We start from the raw sequence: 21,014 nt of genomic DNA, 5'->3' as shown, positions 1-21,014 counted from the left end.
CACCCTGTACATTCCCCGTAGCTCTGAGTGCTTTTATTTAGGCAACAAAAATTATTTTATATATATATATATATAAATATAAATGAGGCAAGTAAGGAGCCCAAGGGGCTGATACCAACGTTTCTGGAGCCCAGGCGCACCTACTGTGAAGGAGCCCAGCACCGCCCGCATCCTCCGAATCTCCTCCTTGCTCCCCGAGGTCACCAAGAGCATTTTTAGGATTTTTGGCCGGAGAGAAAATTGCAGCATGCTGCGGTATTTTCTCCAGCCAAAAAACGTAACAGAGACTGAACTGATGCACCCTGGACGGATTGCTCTCGATTCAGAATGCATTGGGATAAAACTGATCAGTTCTTTTCCGGTACTGAGCCCCGAAGACGGAACTCAGCGCCGGAGAAGAAAAACACTAGTGTGAAAGTACCCTAAAATGTCATCCTATATTAATTGCAACACTAAGTATGCTGTGTATCTCATTTGCTGCACTTCCTGTAGATTGCAGTACGTGGGATGCACTACTAATACTTTAAAAACAAGGATCCGTAAACATTTATCCGATGCGAATAATGAGAATGCACTGAACGCCTCTGCAGTTTCCAGACACTTCCGTGATGTCCACAGGGGTGATTTATCTTTTTTCACCTTCTGTGGAATTGAAAGGGTTGAAACCATACAGAGGGGGCGATCAAAAGAAAAAACTACTAGCAAGGGAAACTTTTTGGATTTTTATGCTTGAAACCAGATTCCCAACAGGTTTAAATGGGAGACAGGATGTTATATATCACTGTTAACATCAGGGACTTTATGTATATCAATTTATTGCTTTTGTTTTTAGTGTGTTTTTTCGATTGTATTGCAAAAGCACCTCGAGAGTGTCTGAACAGTGCTCTACAGGTGAAACTAGAAAAATTTGAATATTGTGCAAAGTTCATTTATTTCAGTAATGTAACTTAAAAGGTGAAACTAACATATGAGAGACTCATTACATGCAAAGCGAGATATTTCAAGCCTTTATTTGTTATAATTTGGAGGATTATGGCTTATAGCTTATCTCAGGTTCCCTTTGCTCAGGGGGTATGGATTAATTAGCTGACTAGAGTGTGACACTTTGAGCCTAGAATATTAAACCTTTGCACAAAATTCTAATTTTAAGCTGCATTAATGCAATTCCTTTTAATCTGCATTACTGAAATAAATGGACTTTTGCACGATATTCTAATTTTTCGAGTTTTACCTGTATATGCTTGCTTTGAAGATTTACTGAAGTGTATTCCATTCACAGGTGGTTGTTACCCTGAGGCTAACATTAGGTTGCTTCCCATATGTTAATTAAACTTTTCTCCTAATAGGTGGATCCATTTTCTAAACGTGTATTTAAACTTTTGTATGTTCATTATCATACCATTCTTTTGACAAAGGGCCTGGGTGCCCAAAACGCGTCAAGAAGATGATGTTTTTTATTGCTTGAGTGTTTACTTTTTTCTACAAATAAAGTGACCAGTTTGGAATATGGCAGTGCTGTTTTTTTCTCAATCTATACATAACCCACTATCATACAGTATATTCTATATAGTGTGCATTTTATAATGTATATATTTTTTAGGGACAGATACGCCTTATTCATTTTGAGAGCAGATATATAGTACTATTTTAGGGGTAGATACAGTACAGACCAAAAGTTTGGACACACCTTCTCATTCAAAGAGTTTTCTTTATTTTCATGACTATGAAGGCATCAAAACTATGAATTAACACATGTGGAATTATATACATAACAAACAAGTGTGAAACAACTGAAAATATGTCATATTCTAGGTTCTTCAAAGTAGCCACCTTTTGCTTTGATTACTGCTTTGCACACTCTTGGCATTCTCTTGATGAGCTTCAAGAAGTAGTCCTGTGAAATGTTTTTCACTTCACAGGTGTGCCCTGTCAGGTTTAATAAGTGGGATTTCCTGCCTTATAAATGGGGTTGGGACCATCAGTTGCGTTGAGGAGAAGCCAGGTGGATACACAGCTGATAGTCCTACTGAATAGACTGTTAGAATTTGTATTATGGCAAGAAAAAAGCAGCTAAGTAAAGAAAAACGAGTGGCCATCATTACTTTAAGAAATGAAGGTCAGTCAGTCAGCCGAAAAATTGTGAAAACTTTGAAAGTAAGGGCTATTTGACCATGAAGGAGAGTGAAGGGGTGCTGCGCCAGATGACCTGGCCTCCACAGTCACCGGACCTGAACCCAATCGAGATGGTTTGGGGTGAGCTGGACCGCAGAGTGAAGGCAAAAGGGCCAACAAGTGCTAAGCATCTCTGGGAACTCTTGGAAGACCGTTGGAAGACCATTTCAGGGGACTACCTCTTGAAGCTCATCAAGAGAATGCCAAGAGTGTGCAAAGCAGTAATCAAAGCAAAAGGTGGCTACTTTGAAGAACCTAGAATATGACATATTTTCAGTTGTTTCACACTTGTTTGTTATGTATATAATTCCACATGTGTTAATTCATAGTTTTGATGCCTTCATAGTCATGAAAATAAAGAAAACTCTTTGAATGAGAAGGTGTGTCCAAACTTTTGGTCTGTACTGTATATCATGTGTTTTTAGGGGCAGATACTTATACCATACATACCATATGCTAGAAATGCATCATTTTTATTATTGTATTATATTATTATTATATTATCAGCATGCCTCATCTTAGCCTAACCTAGTACTAGAGTATGACACTTTTTTTTATTTTTTCATATATTTTTTTCTAGGGTTTTTATGGTTCACCTATTTATTTATTTATTTATGCATATACTGTCGAAATGATCCTTCTATTTAATGAGGCTACATTCCCCTTTCTCTATCTTATACTCCTGAATACATGTAGAGGTTTAGGTCAAATATGACTCTCTCTCATCCCCCAAATATACTCACTTTACATAGACATTGTTACTCCCCTCCCCATCTCAGTTCCCCGTCCTGGTAGCGCCTTGGCGGTAGACGGGCCCATCTCCCGGCGCTCGGACGCTGCATCTTTCCAACCGGAAGTCAAGTGGGCCTCTGCGCTGCACGGATGCGTTCCATTGGCCGAAAGTTGCGGACTTCCGGTCTCGGCTGGTCCACGACACCTCCCCCTATTCTCTATATCCCTACAATTTTTTAGGAGAGGCACATCCCTAGTATTTATTAGTTTTATGAGAATATGAATAGCGATATGATTCAGAAATAAATTATGCTAGCCACCCAAAAACGGGCATCCGTTCCACTGTGGAATGCATGTTCCCCAAAACCGGAAGTGATGCAATTTCCCTATCCCGCCTCCCCACGTGCATGTCTCAAGCTGGCACACATTACACAGAGGTATATAAGACCCATATATTTGACACACTCTTATATGCTTATGCGTTTATTGTATATGTATATTGACTGCTCCTGAGGGAGGGGGTACTTGCTAAGAAACCCCTGAAATGCGATGAGCCTTGATACAAATAAAGGTAACTTTCCAGAAGTGCTTTCCGTGGAGACGGCGGTTCTTCCTGAGATTCTACAAGCGATCCTGGCAGGGAGTTAAGCCTATGGGTGTCTTGAGCTTATCCCATAGACTATCTCCCCAGTGAAGTTAGTTACTCATATATATATATATATATATATTTACTTTTATTTATGCTTTTATGCATTGATTGCTTTTACACACCGATTGCTTTATATCGTAAATCTTTGGACAACATCTTTCGGAGTTTTACCTTCTCCTTCACCTCACTTTATTTCCACAATATTACATCTAGGCGATTGGCGCCCTCGTTGTGGCTGGGTTTTTTCTTTTTCTATGCTTTACTCAGTAGCCATTTGGTCATTGTGTCCCTTGTTAGTATATCAAAGGCAGGAAGGGCACGGTGAAAAGCAGTTGCACAACATTCTCTTGGCCAACAGAATAGGAAGATATTTAAGTGGTCACAGGGTGGAGTCCATGGTGGGGGTTGGGACACAGGAACATACAGATGACATAAAACTTGGGAGTCTCTCTCTTTCTTCCTGCCATCCCCTGGACCAACAACACTTGAGGATCAAGCTGCTATATGTGGGTATGTATACAAGTATAATATCCCAGTAGACTTTATATGTGTACATATAGATATTTGTAGTCTGCGATTGTATTATAGATGTGTAGATTATATATATGCTATTTATGCAAGTGTCACGATATGTACATGTACTAATGGTCAGGTACTGGATGTGAGTGTAGATCCAGTAGACTGTATATTAGTGGAATCTGGATATACTGTGGGGTTTCACTCTGGTAGACAGGATTAGCGGACTCAGTATAGAGGCGGCAACAACAAGTTCTTTAGTTCTTTGGATCAAACAGTTTAGTGTTTCATTCACACTTTAGGCAAGTGACAAAACAAGCAGTCATAATCAAACAAAAAGTCACCTTGCGGTGTTGGTGGTAATTCACACCATGCGGCAATTCTGCCTCAAAGAGTCCTTACTGATAGCAGCACCAAACAGTTTTTACGCCAAACAGGTAGCAAGCCTTCATCCAGACACAAGGCTCCCAGATCCCAACACAGAGACCTGGCTTCTGAGCCCAGCTGCCTATTTAAGGATAGCCAGGTGCTGCCAAGGGGGTGATTTATACTTAATTTGTATTTTTTTTTATTTTTTTTTAAACTTTTTTATTGAATAACTATTTCCCCCCTTAGGGGTAGAACCTGGGATCTTTTCATTCCTTGTCCTATTCACCCTAATAGAGCTCTATCAGGGTGAATAGGACTTCACACTCTCCCTGCTGCTCTGTGCATAGTACACACAGCAGCAGAGAGCTGACCATGGTAGCCAGGGCTTCAGTAGCGTCCTGGCTGCCATGGTAACCGATCGGAGCCACAGGATTACACTGGCTGCCACTGCCACCAATGAGCAGGAGGGGAGGGGACCCTGTGACCAATGATTTTAATACTGGTGGGGGTGCACTGCGCTACCAATGTCAATTAACCTTTAATACAGATACAGGAGGCAGGTGCGGCAGAATCACATAGCCGTCACCCGACCTCTGACAGGGAGCTGCGATCAGCGGCAGTTAACCCCTCAGGTGCTACACCCACCTCCTGTATCTGTAAGAGAACCTTTCATGGGTCCATACTTTATTAACTAAGTAGCAGGATATGTAGAGCAGCGCCCAGGGACCTCCCTGCACTTACTGTAGCGCAGGAGAATGTAACAGGGGCCACAGCGAACGAACGGAGCGGCACCCAGAAATACTAGTAAGTGCAGGGAGATCCCTGGGCACTGCTCTACATGTCCTGCTACTTAGTTAATAAAGTCCGGACCCATGAAAGGTCCTCTGGTTAATTATCATTGGTGGCACAGTGGCCATAGTCCCTCCCCTCCTCCGCCCACTCTCTTCTCATTGGTGGCAGTGGCTGGCCGGCATCACAGTTGAAAGGAAGGAACGCTTTCCTTCGTTCCCGCTGTACGGCCGCACGCTGTGTGTGATGTGCGCGCGGGCACGCATGCGTCTGACGTCTCCACTTCTCTGTATTGTCGCGGCCCGGCAAACAATCTTCCAGGACCCGGTCCTGGGCCGCAGCCCGGCGGTTGGGGACCGCTGCGGTATTTAACCTCACTGGCTGTAAATCAGCCCAGCAGGACATACTGGGAGCAAAATACTGTACCTGCCTTGCCAGACAAAACCTCTCACTGTGTCACAATACATACACATTATTAGCCACATTTGCTTATCATCTAGGGAGGGGAGAAACTGAGGCAGCTGTGTGTGGTGGTGTCCTCTATGTACTGCCTTAGGCTACTTTCACACCAGCGTTTTGGATTTCCGTTTCTGAGATCCGTTCAGGGCTCTCACACGCGGTCCAAAACGGATCAGTTTTGCCCTAATGCATTCTGAATGGAAAAGGATCCGCTCAGAATGCATCAATTTGCCTCCGTTCAGTTTCCATTCCACTTTGGAGGCGGACACCAAAACACTGCCTGCAGCGTTTTGCTGTCCGCCTGATGAAGCAGAGCCAAACGTATCCGTCCTGGCACACAATGTAAGATAATGCGGACGGATCCGTTTTCTCTGGCACAATCTGGCACAATAGAAAATGGATCTGTTCCCTATTGACTTTCAATAATGTTCAAGACGGATCCGTCATGGCTATAGAAGACATAATACAACCGGATCCGTTCATGACGGATGCATGCAGTTGTATTATTGTAACAGAAGCGTTTTTGCAGATCCATGACGGATCCGCAAAAAACGCTAGTGTGCAAGTAGCCTTATTTGTAGTGTTTGTATCTTTATGTATAATGTCCATTGCTTTGTCATCTCTATGTTATCAGTAAACTATTTTTTTTTATATATAAGTATCTGCGAGGGTAGTATGTTAGTCCTGGGGTGTATGAAGGACTGGAGGGGTGTATATAATACACAAAGTAATCGGGTTGTATGGGAAACAAGGGCAACAGTCTAGGAATAGAATAGAAGGGACGGAATACAGAGTTAGGCCTCATGCACACGGCCGTCGTGCGGCCGTTCCGTGCATTGGGGACCGCAATTGCGGTCCCCAATGCACGGGCAACATCCGTGCAGCGGGCCGGACCCATTCAACTTGAATGGGTCCGTGGTCTGTCCGCACCGCAAAGAAATATGATGTCATATTTATTTGCGGTGCGGAACAACGGAAAGAAACACCTTGGAAGCACTCGGTAGTGCTTCCGGTGTTCCGTGACTCCGTTACACATCTCCGGAATTGCGGACCCATTCAAGTGAATGGGTCTGCATCCATGATGCAGGGTGCACACAGCCGGCCGCCCAACAACCCATATGTTCCCTGCATGTCAGTTTTGAAGGAAGTTTTAAACCAGCCCCCCCCCCTCCCCCCAACGGCCAGTGATTAGCTGCGTCAAGCAGGACGTTTACATGGAGGGACCTGAGACCAGCAACGGAGACTGGGGAGCTAATGAGGCGGGACCCAGCACTGGGGAACAAGTAAGTATGTTCACCTACATGGGTGCTGCCAGTCTGAGACGTCTGGAAATTAGTGCACAACCCCTCTAAATTTCCTGGTGCTTCGCCACCTCCACGTACCACAACGATGGGACCTTACCTGTTCAGTTTTGTCATTAGTAGGTTAATCGCTTTGTTCTTGCTGTCTTTGATCTCCATCAGTAGCATTATGTCGCAGCGAGATATAACCTAGGATAAGAGATATCATAATTGTCAACAATTCCATTACCGAGTCATCAAGTCACGGTCTCCTTAAAATGGACAGAGCAAAAAATGTCATTTCATGCTGTTTACGTCTGTGTCGGAGGCAAGTGGCATTTTTTTTTCTCATAAAAAAAAAAGGACTGTGGGGTACATCGGACGAGCGGGTGTCTGGCTTCTGTTGTTGCTCAACTCTTCAAATCTCTTGCTTTCTTTGTTATGAAAAACGACTATTGAGCGGATATCCAAGGCGATGCTAATGACTAGCTTGCAGCCTGGAATGCGGTAATGAAAAGGTATACCTTTGACCATGGCAACTAATTAGTAATGATGCATTGTGCCCAATTTGAACAGACTTCAAAGAATGGGCAAGTTGGCATCTGTTGCCCAAATTGAATATCCCCTATGTCCTGAGTTCACCTTCATGGGGGTCAGTTGAGTCGGAGGCATGTGCCCTTGCAGGAGCAGAAAAGACTAGACCAGTTTACATCTCTCTGCTATCTTCTCCCTTTTGCTTTTTCTGTATGCCTCCTTATTTTATTTTTATGTTTTTACTTTGGTAAACATTGCACCTTTTCGGTTAAAGCTTAGAACTTTGGTTTGTCCTTGTATGCTCCAAAAGAATCCATAGCCTTTCAGAGAGTGTTTAACCATTTGACTGCTGGAGTGTGTCTTCTGGGCTAACTAGAAGCCCCCCCAGAATTCACAAGGTGGTAGCAGTGTGTATTTGTGGAATGTGGACAGTGTTGCTTCATGCTCAATTTGCAGCCTGAGTGGAAGCCAAGTGCAACGTTGAGTAGCTGGAGATAGATTAACCCATTGCCGTTGTGCCTGCATTATGTGCTTGGAAGGGCATACATGGCAGACACCATCAGAAATTCCCATAGGGGCAGGGTCCCAAGCTCCAAATGATGTCCATCAGCCCCCATCTTATACAGCCTCCATCTTGATACATTTTTGACACCTAAACAAAGGCTTCTTCAACACAAGCGCATAATTACATATTAACAAGGACCCTTTCATTTTGCAAGTTTTAAATTGTGCACCTCCATGGGGCGATTGGTGGGCAGGGGATGGCAAGTTGAACACCTAATTTGCCTGGGCACCTGGCAGCAGTACCATCTATATTTCTAGTACATGATAATCTCATGTGACAGAGAAAACACTGCGCCATTAGGGCCCAGGTGTCAGACTCGGAAAGGCCTACAAGGGAACAGGTGAATCCCCTAGTGGGCACCTAGTCGCCTATTCCCTGCACATGTCGCACATGGCAGAGTAGTCTGACCGCACCACATATGGATAGACAGTGTACAGCATCTCATATGTAAAAAACAAACAAAAAAACTGCACCTACGGTAGTTATTATAGATGCAAATGGGTGGCGGAAATGACTTGTAGGTAATGAGTCAGGCTAGCGGGTATCCTCTTTCCCCAGGGACCTGCCCTCATAAAGTAATTATCTTGTAGCATCTTGCTGCTTCTGCGTGTAGCTTTATACTGACCCCCCCAGAATGAATTTTACTGGTGGGCTCTTGGCACCACAGTCCGACGCGGCCAGGCGTGAGTGCAGCTTTTGCACCCTTAGGATAAATGCACACGATGAGGATGGCGTGCGGATTTTCTGCGCGGAAAATCAGAACCGTAGGTCATGTACATTGTATTCTATGAGAATATGAAATTCTCATGCACACGATGCTGATTTTTTTCCCCGCGCGGATGTTGACCTATGGTACGGATTTTAAAACCCGCAGCATGTCAATTTATTTTATTTTTCCTGTCCGGATTTTCTCCATTCACTTCCACAGGGACAGTAAAATCCGCACCAAATGATTGGTTTCCCTGCGAACGCCTGCAGATTTCAGTGCGGATTGTCTATACATAAATCCTGAACGTGTGCATTTACCCTTATAATTACACCCCTCCACGTTTGTAATGAACACACATTTGGTGGAAAATCTAACACTGCACATTCCAGAATTAACCCATTTCCAACATTATTCCAAACATAAACATAGCAGAAGTACAGATGCATCGTTTAGGATGATAGATTAGAACAAAACATGGCAACAGTTAATTACTGTCTTTTTCCAATATGCAGTCTGATTGTAACTGTCCTTATACCACCAATGCCCATATCCCTATCTACGAGGACATGCATCCTCTGGCATAACCCAGGGCTGTTATTTCACACCGCTGATATGTTTCCTTGTATGGAGAAATACAGTAACTCCTGGTTCCTTCCACAATGTCACATCAGAGCCAATCATCAGGTTTATTTTGCCTCTATGTAAAGTTGGAGGAAGGTAGGTGATGCATAGTTCTGACTTGCAATGCCCACCGTATGGTCTGGGCAGAGCCTGGACGACGAGGACTTACCTTCACAATGACATTCATCACTTCTGCTTTGGCACACTTTGCCTCTCCAAAAGTCTGAACGTTAAAGGAACAAATTCGGATCGATGCAGCGTTGGTGAAAGAGAGAGTTAGCAGCAGAGCAACAAGCTTCATGGTTGAGGATCAGACAAGATGTGTGCACAGCTGCCCCGTCCCTTCCGAAGTGCGGTGTGAACAGGAACTACAAGTTCCTCAGCTTTTATTCATTGCAGTTTGTTTTGCTTGGCAGGTCCCTCCATCTCCCATCAGTACACGAAGATCCCATATTTATATGGAGAGATTTATTAACTGATAGGCCTGGACTAGGTCTTCTACATTCAGGAGACTAATTCAAATTCATTGGCCTTAATGCAATGTAGAAAACAGGCTGTTTAACTGTAAGCCTTGTGTCCCTCAAAGGGAAAGATATGTGTGCACAAGGTTCTTTATACGTTTCAAGATGCTAAAATGACACTAATGTAAGAATATGTACATTACAAGACTCAGACTGGGGAAGCCACATTAGACCTTAGTAGGTGGTCGCCTCAGAGGCATGATAACTGGATCGTAGGAACGCAGAGGGTGTATAAGTCAATGGAACCAGTGACAGCTGGTAAACAGATGGCAAATTCTGAGTTAATAGAAGGGGTCCTCCATTTGGGATCCTTATCTCTTGGCAGGGAGCGGTTGCAAAGAATGTCTCTCACTCTGGAGGACTTGTCATGTCCTGCATTACAGGGACATCCCATTGATGTACATGGTCACAGTGTAATTCTTCATTTCCCCTGCGGTGGCGCTGCAGGGAAATTGAACACTTGCTGCAGATTCCTCCATAGATGACCACTGATCGCTGATCCTTCTAATGAAAATAGAGATTGTCCAAACAGTATCACAATTGTTTCATGCGACAGTCTCGCTATAGATAGAAATGTCTAGGACAGATGTGAGGCATTCAATTGACATTTCAACTCAAGCTCTAAAACTACCTTATAAAAAATGTTGTCAAGAAGATTCCTATTAGTCAACCCCAAAAAATCAGGTTGTGGCTAATGGTGGGATGCTGCTATTAGTGATTGAGCACTTGTAGTCATGCCTCCTGCCGTCCCAGATCCGATGGGACAGTCCTGAATTTTGGGAGTTGTCACATGGTTCCGGGATGGCTGAGATTTGTCCTAATTTAAACTGTATCCAAGTCCTGCGGAGACAAATGGAATGCAATGGCAAAGCCGTTAGCATCCTGTGCGATCATTCGCTGGCCGGTGATCTTATCAGCAGGCAAGCGCAACGCAGTCACATAATTGCACCTACTGAGCTTTGGAAGAAGGCATACAGGCCAGGGACCATTCACCAATCAGGGAATTCTCAGTTCAGCAGTTGTGATGACGTCACTGCATTGCATCTGCTGCTGGGGAGTTCATGATGTTCTCTATTCATCGGGGGAACTAGGCTAGGTCAGTATTCCTTTTTTTTTAAATTTACTAGCACTAAGGGGATTCACAATTGTAAGGGGGGACACAAAGGGGGCAGCATTATTGTAAGGGTGCACTAAAGGGGCATAACTACTATTTGAGTGCACAACAGGAGCATCACTACTGTGTGGGGGCACTAAGAGGGGAATAAAAGGGGACTGGCTGGGATGGGGGGGTGTATAGATGAGTGAAGTTAGAGGCGTGTCTTAATATAAAAAAAAATGTTGCGGAGCATGTAGCTGTTGTCCCTTCTTAGGCTTTTCAAAAGTTGGGAGATGTAGGTATTGTATTGTAACGTAGATGTGTAGGGACCATATTGATTTTGGTTCCCATGCAATGCCTCAAGTGGAAGTTCACATCATGAACCCTGCAGAGCTGGCAGGACAGGAGCAACGCTGTCATATGGCACAGGGTAAATATGTCCACTAAAGTACCACAAAATCCTACAATAGGCTCCAAAAGTCCAGGAGAAGAAAGGCCCTCTTAGATCTCAGTTTGCATTTTTCATCAGCTCAAAGAACATGCCATTTAGATGGAGAACATAGCCCAAACTGTGACTCTGATTTTACTTAGAGTGACAGGTCCGGCTCTAGTTGTATGTAAGCTCTTGGGTAACAGAGCTCACATCGGGCCCCTGTTAATCCCAGTTTGACAAATGTAAGGTGCATCTCCCAGTGTAAACAGGGGCAATATACACTGCTCAAAAAAATAAAGGGAACACTTAAACAACACAATGTAACTCCAGGTCAATCACACTTCTGTGAAATCAAACTGTCCACTTAGGAAGCAACACTGAGTGACAATGAATTTCACATGCTGTTGTGCAAATGAGATAGACAACAGGTGGAAATTATAGGCAATTAGCAAGACACCCCCAATAAAGGAGTGGTTCTGCAGGTGGTGACTACAGACCACTTCTCAGTTCCTATGCTTCCTGTCTGATGTTTTGGTCACTTTTGAATGCTGGCGGTGCTTTCACTCTAGTGGTAGCATGAGACGGAGTCTACAACCCACACAAGTGGCTCAGGTAGTGTAGCTTATCCAGGATGGCACATCAATGCGAGCTATGGCAAGAAGGTTTGCTGTGTCTGTCAGCGTAGTGTCCAGAGCATGGAGGCGCTACCAGGAGACAGGCCAGTACATCAGGAGACGTGGAGGAGGCTGTAGGAGGGCAACAACCCAGCAGCAGGACCGCTACCTCCGCCTTTGTGCAAGGAGGAACAGGAGGAGCACTGCCAGAGCCCTGCAAAATGACCTCCAGCAGGCCACAAATGTGCATGTGTCTGCTCAAACGGTCAGAAACAGACTCCATGAGAGTGATATGAGGGTCCGACGTCCACAGGTGGGGGTTGGGCTTACAGCCCAACACCGTGCAGGACGTTTGGCATTTGCCATAGAACACCAAGATTGGCAAATTCGCCACTGGCGCCCTGTGCTCTTCACAGATGAAAACAGGTTCACACTGAGCACATGTGACAGAGTCTGGAGACACCGTGGAGAACGTTCTGCTGCCTGCAACATCCTCCAGCATGACCGGTTTGGCTTGGGCCAGTAATGGTGTGGGGTGGCATTTCTTTGGAGGGCCGCACAGCCCTCCATGTGCTCGCCAGAGGTAGCCTGACTGCCATTAGGTACCGAGATGAGATCCTCAGACCCCTTGTGAGACCATATGCTGGTGCGGTTGGCCCTGGGTTCCTCCTAATGCAAGACAATGCTAGACCTCATGTGGCTGGAGTGTGTCAGCAGTTCCTGCAAGACGAAGGCATTGATGCTATGGACTGGCCTGCCCGTTCCCCAGACCTGAATCCAATTGAGCACATCTGGGACATCATGTCTCGCTCTATCCACCAACGTCACGTTGCACCACAGACTGTCCAGGAGTTGGCAGATGCTTTAGTCCAGGTCTGGGAGGAGATCCCTCAGGAGACCTTCCGCCACCTCATCAGGAGCATGCACAGGCATTGTAGGGAGGTCATACAGGCACGTGGAGGCCACACACACTACTGAGCCTCATTTTGACTTGTTTTAAAGGACATTACATCAAAGTTGGATCAGCCTGTAGTGTGTTTTTCCACTTTAATTTTGAGTGTGACTCCAAATCCAGACCTCCATGGGTTGAAAAATTTGATTTCCATTTTTTTATTTTTGTGTGATTTTGTTGTCAGCACATTCAACTATGTAAAGAACAAAGTATTTCAGAAGAATATTTAATTAATTCTGATCTAGGATGTGTTATTTTTGTGTTCCTTTTATTTTTTTGAGAAGTGTACAAACTAATCTTACCAACAATCATTAGGACCCCCCAGGGGTGCACCTTCTGATGCCTGAGGTGAAAACTGAAACAGTGCCAATTTCTTAACCTAACCCCTTCCCTTCAGCCTATGGCCCTTCAGCTGCCCCTCTCTTGCCCATATCTAGTGCTGCCTGAGGCGATCGCCTCACCTGACCTCATTGGTGGTGCACCCCTGGGACCCCATGCAGTTCGCATTGGTCTAAAAGGAATATGAATATGGGATCAACGTCCTGGTTGCCATGTGACTGCGGTCCTGTCATGCCTTAGGGCAATGAGATGTGTCCTGACATCAAAAGGACGTGTGACACTAACCAGTTCATTATCTACCTCCACATATTCAAAATTATTTGTGTAAGGCCCCATGCACACGACTGTGGTGTGTTTTGCGGTCCGCAAATCGCGGATCCGCAAAACACGGATGGCGTCAGTGCGCGTTCTGCAATTTGCGGAACAGCACGGGCAGCCTTCAATATAAATGCCTATTCTTGTCCGCAAAGCGCGGACAAGAATAGGACATGTTATATTTTTTTTTAGCAGGGCCACGGAACGGAGCAACGGATGCAGACAGCACACTGAGTGCTGTCAGCATTTTTTTGCGGCCTTATTGAAGTGAATGGGTCCGCATCCAAGCCGCAAAAACTGCGGCTCGGATGCGGACCAAAACAACGGCCGTGTGCATGAGGCCTAAAGCTTATATTACATTGCCAGATAATCTTTCAGATCATCTGTAACAAGCGTTCGTATGAATGCTCGTTACGATGATCTGGCAGTGTAATACTGCCGCCGATTCATCGGGTAATTGGAATCTTTCAACAGGTTTAAAAATCCTTATTTGCCAGTGGCAGATCGCGGTGTCTAATCATGATTTGCTGCCGGCAAACAATGATTCATTATGGGGAGGAGTGATGGCATAACCGATTACTCCTCCCCATACTGCTAGCAAGGAGGAGATTGCCGGGAAGAAACACTTCCCTCCCAACAATCGCCTGTGCGATCTACAGGTGTAATATTGGCTTAACTGGATTTATAACAGACACAACTTGCGCTAATGTCCATTAGTGTTGTGTGAATCGAAGTAAACAAAGTGGAATTCAATCTGAATTTCAGGAAAAATTAGTTTTGCCACAAATCCGAATTTCCCCTCGCTAGGAATAATTTTTTCCCTGTCGGGAACACGATAGGACTCAAAGTGCCGTGCATCCAGCCAATAACCAGATAGCCATCCCTTGTGATGTCACAGCCATATAAAAGCCTCATCCCACACGGTCTCCGCCATTTCCCTGAAAACTAAGCATAGGGACAGACATGCCAAGCGCTAGGGACAGTGTTTCACAAAGCTTTTAATTGCAGAATTTTGGATAGAGAGATTACAATGACAGTGTAGGGAGATCGTAGGGAGAGTTTTTAGACACTGTAGGGAGAGCATAGGGAGAGTGCAGGCTCAGTGTAATCGCCCTGTGCATCTTGTTCAACTGCTGGGCCATTCATACTTAATCTGTTCTGTTATCGATAGACTTACTGTGCATCAGACTCATTGTCAGCAGGCGGTCTAATATAGAGGAGCGTTTATCTAGTTCACTTGCTGCGCCATTCATACTTAATCTGTTCTGTTATACATCAGACTCATTCTCAACAGGCGGTCTAATATAGATATACATGTTACATTTTTACAAGGATATGCATACCACTGGGCCTTGCTATCACACTACTGTTGTGGGGTTCTGCTACTACTGTGATCTGCCACCATATTGTTCTGTATGCCACTGCTGTTGACCCCCATACTTACTCAGTTATGGGGCCTCTATTGTCCCTGTTTGTCCGTGTTGACATCATAGTTTATTTTTCCCTTCTTCTAAACTGTCTGAAGAACAGAAAAAAAAAAGGATCCTGTACTTTGAGCATCCATATGGCCTCTTTCACACGGTCATTATTTGTTCAGTATTTGATCAGTATTTGTAAGCCAAAAGCAGGAGTGGGTCCAAAACACAGAGAGATGCAAAATATTCCATTACGTTTTGTCTCTGTTTTGGAACCACTCCTGTTTTTGGCTTACAATTACTGATCAAAGAGGCCATTAAAGTCCTGCGTGCAGGATTTTTTTTTCCTTGTTAAAAAAAACTGATTTGAGACGTAAATGACAAAAAGAGATGCAAATTGAGCATAAGTCTTCTTTCACACAGTCCGTATTCTGTATCCGTATTTTGATCAGTATTTTAAAGCCAAAAGCAGGAGTGGGTCCAAAACACAGAAGAGAGGCAAACATTTCTATTCCATGTTATCTCTGTTTTGGACCCACTCCTGGTTTTGGCTTACAAATACTGATCAAATACTGACCTTCTAAAAGAGGCTTTATGGATGCTCAAAATACAGGCTTTGTTTGTTTTCTTTTGGTTTTTTTCCTGTTTTTCTGGCGGATTGGAAGAACTGAAAAATAAACAGTGATGTGAACAAAGCCTTAGGCCCCTTTCACACGGGCGAGAATTCCGCGTGGGTGCAATGTGTGAGGTGAACGCATTGCACCCGCACTGAATCCGGACCCATTCACTTTAATGGGGCTGTGCAGATGAGCGGTGATTTTCACGCATCACAATCGCAGCATGTTCTTTATTCTGCGTTTTTCACGCAATGCAGGCCCAGTAGCAATGAATGGGGCTACGTGAAAATCGATGGTTGCTAGGAGATGATGTTAGTAAATTGATTAATGTCAATTCACTGTATTATTTTACCTTATACATGGTTATAAGGGAAAATAATAGCATTCTTAATTCAGAATGCTTAGTAAAATGTTGCTTGAGGGGTTAAAAAATAAAACAAAAATTAACTCACCTCATCCACTTGATTGCGCAGCCGGCATCGTCTTCTTTCTTCTTCTTTGAGGACCTGCAAAAGGACCTTTGATGACGTAATCACGCTCCCCACAAGCCAATACATTCTAATACTGTACGGAGCACTCGCTCCGTACAGTATTGAAAGAAAGTTTTATGCAAATCGACTTCGAATGTTTCATCCGAAGTGGATTCGCTCATCCCTAGACCCGATGGTAACAGTGACCTGTAATCCTGACGCAGAGTAAATCTACAGCTAACAGAAGGGATTAAAAAACGTGTTTGGACTGCCACAACATGCATTAAAAGAATTATTTTTTTCCTCCATTACTTTATTGGCGCTGTCTCCATGTCTTTATTTTGTTCCACTAAGGAGCCGTTACACTGCAGGGGTGCGCACAGGTCTTTTGTTTTATTGAAGGGTGCTGTATGCTTTTCTTTATCGGAATCTTGGTGCACTGCACAGTGATTTACATCTGTAATACTGACGGCACAGTACCTACAGAATGGATTAACGGGGTTGTCTGGGTTCAGAGCTGAACCCGGACATACCCATAATTTCACCCAGGCAGCCCCCCTGATGTTGGCATCGGAGCAGTTCATGCGCCGATGAGCTCCCTTGCCCTGCACTGGATCGTGCAGGGCAAGGGCTCTATTATTTAGAATAACACACTGTCGGGTGGAGGCTTCTGCCCAGCAGTTTGTTCGGTGACGTCACCGGCACTGATGGGCGGCCGTTTTACAGGCTAGGGCAGCGCTAAAGCCCTCCCATCAGTGCCGGTGACGTCACCGGGCTCACTGCTGGGCGGAAGCCTCCGCCTGGCAGCCCTAAGGAGAGGCCGGTTCGTCACCGGAACTCCAGAAAATGCCTTTGCCCTGCGAGATTCAGCGCAGGGCAAAGGAAAGCATCGGAGCATGAACTGCTCCGATGCTCAAGTCAGGGGGGCTGCCTGGGTGAAAATGGGGATATGTCCAGGTTCAGCTCTGAACCCGGACAACCCCTTTAACTACGAATGTGGGTGCACTAGAACGTAATGCACACAGCAATACACTCTCGCTGTAATTTAAGTTGCGAGCCTTCACACTGGGATTTGGCCATGGGATGAATATAATTAGGCAGATGTATCGCAATTCATAATGAATCAAATTTCTTGTCGAACGTCGGCGAATCGACCAAATCAAATTTTTCAAAACTTCGCTCATCACTAATGTCCTTCATCTGTTAGAACAAAATTCATCCTTATATTATCTGTCTGTCTGTTATCTATCTATGATCTGTTTGTCTATCTATTCAGGACTGACACTGCACATAGAGGAGAGGTTATTGAAGAAGCGCTGTGAGCATGTGCGTCCTGTATTACAAGGCTTTACTACAGGACGTAACCCACAGCGACAGAAATCAAAACAGATTGGCCACAGGATGCAATGTTAGGCTAATAAGTTATTAGTAATAACTTTAGAATAAGGCCTCATGCACACGGCCGTTGCAAACAATTGGTCGACAAGCCACGGCCGCCGGCCGTGTGTACCACGCATCACGGACGTGGACCCATTCACTTGAATGGGTCCGCAATTCCGGAGATGCGGAACGGAACACCAGAAGCACTACGGAGTGCTTCTGTGGTGTTTCTTTCCGTTGTTCCGCACCGCAGCAGAGCAACAAGCTTCATGGTTGAGGATCAGACAAGATGTGTGCACAGCTGCCCCGTCCCTTCCGAAGTGCGGTGTGAACAGGAACTACAAGTTCCTCAGCTTTTATTCATTGCAGTTTGTTTTGCTTGGCAGGTCCCTCCATCTCCCATCAGTACACGAAGATCCCATATTTATATGGAGAGATTTATTAACTGATAGGCCTGGACTAGGTCTTCTACATTCAGGAGACTAATTCAAATTCATTGGCCTTAATGCAATGTAGAAAACAGGCTGTTTAACTGTAAGCCTTGTGTCCCTCAAAGGGAAAGATATGTGTGCACAAGGTTCTTTATACGTTTCAAGATGCTAAAATGACACTAATGTAAGAATATGTACATTACAAGACTCAGACTGGGGAAGCCACATTAGACCTTAGTAGGTGGTCGCCTCAGAGGCATGATAACTGGATCGTAGGAACGCAGAGGGTGTATAAGTCAATGGAACCAGTGACAGCTGGTAAACAGATGGCAAATTCTGAGTTAATAGAAGGGGTCCTCCATTTGGGATCCTTATCTCTTGGCAGGGAGCGGTTGCAAAGAATGTCTCTCACTCTGGAGGACTTGTCATGTCCTGCATTACAGGGACATCCCATTGATGTACATGGTCACAGTGTAATTCTTCATTTCCCCTGCGGTGGCGCTGCAGGGAAATTGAACACTTGCTGCAGATTCCTCCATAGATGACCACTGATCGCTGATCCTTCTAATGAAAATAGAGATTGTCCAAACAGTATCACAATTGTTTCATGCGACAGTCTCGCTATAGATAGAAATGTCTAGGACAGATGTGAGGCATTCAATTGACATTTCAACTCAAGCTCTAAAACTACCTTATAAAAAATGTTGTCAAGAAGATTCCTATTAGTCAACCCCAAAAAATCAGGTTGTGGCTAATGGTGGGATGCTGCTATTAGTGATTGAGCACTTGTAGTCATGCCTCCTGCCGTCCCAGATCCGATGGGACAGTCCTGAATTTTGGGAGTTGTCACATGGTTCCGGGATGGCTGAGATTTGTCCTAATTTAAACTGTATCCAAGTCCTGCGGAGACAAATGGAATGCAATGGCAAAGCCGTTAGCATCCTGTGCGATCATTCGCTGGCCGGTGATCTTATCAGCAGGCAAGCGCAACGCAGTCACATAATTGCACCTACTGAGCTTTGGAAGAAGGCATACAGGCCAGGGACCATTCACCAATCAGGGAATTCTCAGTTCAGCAGTTGTGATGACGTCACTGCATTGCATCTGCTGCTGGGGAGTTCATGATGTTCTCTATTCATCGGGGGAACTAGGCTAGGTCAGTATTCCTTTTTTTTTAAATTTACTAGCACTAAGGGGATTCACAATTGTAAGGGGGGACACAAAGGGGGCAGCATTATTGTAAGGGTGCACTAAAGGGGCATAACTACTATTTGAGTGCACAACAGGAGCATCACTACTGTGTGGGGGCACTAAGAGGGGAATAAAAGGGGACTGGCTGGGATGGGGGGGTGTATAGATGAGTGAAGTTAGAGGCGTGTCTTAATATAAAAAAAAATGTTGCGGAGCATGTAGCTGTTGTCCCTTCTTAGGCTTTTCAAAAGTTGGGAGATGTAGGTATTGTATTGTAACGTAGATGTGTAGGGACCATATTGATTTTGGTTCCCATGCAATGCCTCAAGTGGAAGTTCACATCATGAACCCTGCAGAGCTGGCAGGACAGGAGCAACGCTGTCATATGGCACAGGGTAAATATGTCCACTAAAGTACCACAAAATCCTACAATAGGCTCCAAAAGTCCAGGAGAAGAAAGGCCCTCTTAGATCTCAGTTTGCATTTTTCATCAGCTCAAAGAACATGCCATTTAGATGGAGAACATAGCCCAAACTGTGACTCTGATTTTACTTAGAGTGACAGGTCCGGCTCTAGTTGTATGTAAGCTCTTGGGTAACAGAGCTCACATCGGGCCCCTGTTAATCCCAGTTTGACAAATGTAAGGTGCATCTCCCAGTGTAAACAGGGGCAATATACACTGCTCAAAAAAATAAAGGGAACACTTAAACAACACAATGTAACTCCAGGTCAATCACACTTCTGTGAAATCAAACTGTCCACTTAGGAAGCAACACTGAGTGACAATGAATTTCACATGCTGTTGTGCAAATGAGATAGACAACAGGTGGAAATTATAGGCAATTAGCAAGACACCCCCAATAAAGGAGTGGTTCTGCAGGTGGTGACTACAGACCACTTCTCAGTTCCTATGCTTCCTGTCTGATGTTTTGGTCACTTTTGAATGCTGGCGGTGCTTTCACTCTAGTGGTAGCATGAGACGGAGTCTACAACCCACACAAGTGGCTCAGGTAGTGTAGCTTATCCAGGATGGCACATCAATGCGAGCTATGGCAAGAAGGTTTGCTGTGTCTGTCAGCGTAGTGTCCAGAGCATGGAGGCGCTACCAGGAGACAGGCCAGTACATCAGGAGACGTGGAGGAGGCTGTAGGAGGGCAACAACCCAGCAGCAGGACCGCTACCTCCGCCTTTGTGCAAGGAGGAACAGGAGGAGCACTGCCAGAGCCCTGCAAAATGACCTCCAGCAGGCCACAAATGTGCATGTGTCTGCTCAAACGGTCAGAAACAGACTCCATGAGAGTGATATGAGGGTCCGACGTCCACAGGTGGGGGTTGGGCTTACAGCCCAACACCGTGCAGGACGTTTGGCATTTGCCATAGAACACCAAGATTGGCAAATTCGCCACTGGCGCCCTGTGCTCTTCACAGATGAAAACAGGTTCACACTGAGCACATGTGACAGAGTCTGGAGACACCGTGGAGAACGTTCTGCTGCCTGCAACATCCTCCAGCATGACCGGTTTGGCTTGGGCCAGTAATGGTGTGGGGTGGCATTTCTTTGGAGGGCCGCACAGCCCTCCATGTGCTCGCCAGAGGTAGCCTGACTGCCATTAGGTACCGAGATGAGATCCTCAGACCCCTTGTGAGACCATATGCTGGTGCGGTTGGCCCTGGGTTCCTCCTAATGCAAGACAATGCTAGACCTCATGTGGCTGGAGTGTGTCAGCAGTTCCTGCAAGACGAAGGCATTGATGCTATGGACTGGCCTGCCCGTTCCCCAGACCTGAATCCAATTGAGCACATCTGGGACATCATGTCTCGCTCTATCCACCAACGTCACGTTGC

The 21,014-nt window shown here is 45.1% G+C and overlaps 2 protein-coding genes across 2 annotated transcripts in view; one reads left to right on the top strand and one right to left on the bottom strand.

Annotated features, from left to right (window-relative positions):
- The window catches only part of DNASE1L3 (deoxyribonuclease 1 like 3), a 34,521-nt gene extending 24,731 nt beyond the window's left edge, over nucleotides 1–9,790 (bottom strand). The window contains exons 1-2 of the mRNA XM_040406849.1: nucleotides 9,565–9,790; nucleotides 7,088–7,176 (exon numbers count right to left, since the gene is read on the bottom strand). Coding sequence (XP_040262783.1) covers nucleotides 7,088–7,176; nucleotides 9,565–9,696 — 221 coding nt within the window. The 5' untranslated portion in view covers nucleotides 9,697–9,790. The remainder of the gene's footprint in view (nucleotides 1–7,087; nucleotides 7,177–9,564) is intronic.
- ABHD6 (abhydrolase domain containing 6, acylglycerol lipase) overlaps nucleotides 3,984–21,014 on the top strand; it is a 79,607-nt gene continuing 62,576 nt past the window's right edge. Inside the window, exon 1 of the mRNA XM_040406846.1 lies at nucleotides 3,984–4,063. The gene's annotated coding sequence lies outside the window, so the exon portion shown is untranslated. The remainder of the gene's footprint in view (nucleotides 4,064–21,014) is intronic.

This window comes from Bufo bufo, chromosome 9 (assembly GCF_905171765.1).
Source record: "Bufo bufo chromosome 9, aBufBuf1.1, whole genome shotgun sequence".
In the NCBI taxonomy this organism is placed as follows: Eukaryota; Metazoa; Chordata; class Amphibia; order Anura; family Bufonidae; genus Bufo; species Bufo bufo.
The sequence above is the reverse complement of the archived record's forward strand: the minus strand, read 5'-3'. Positions and strand labels throughout refer to the sequence as shown.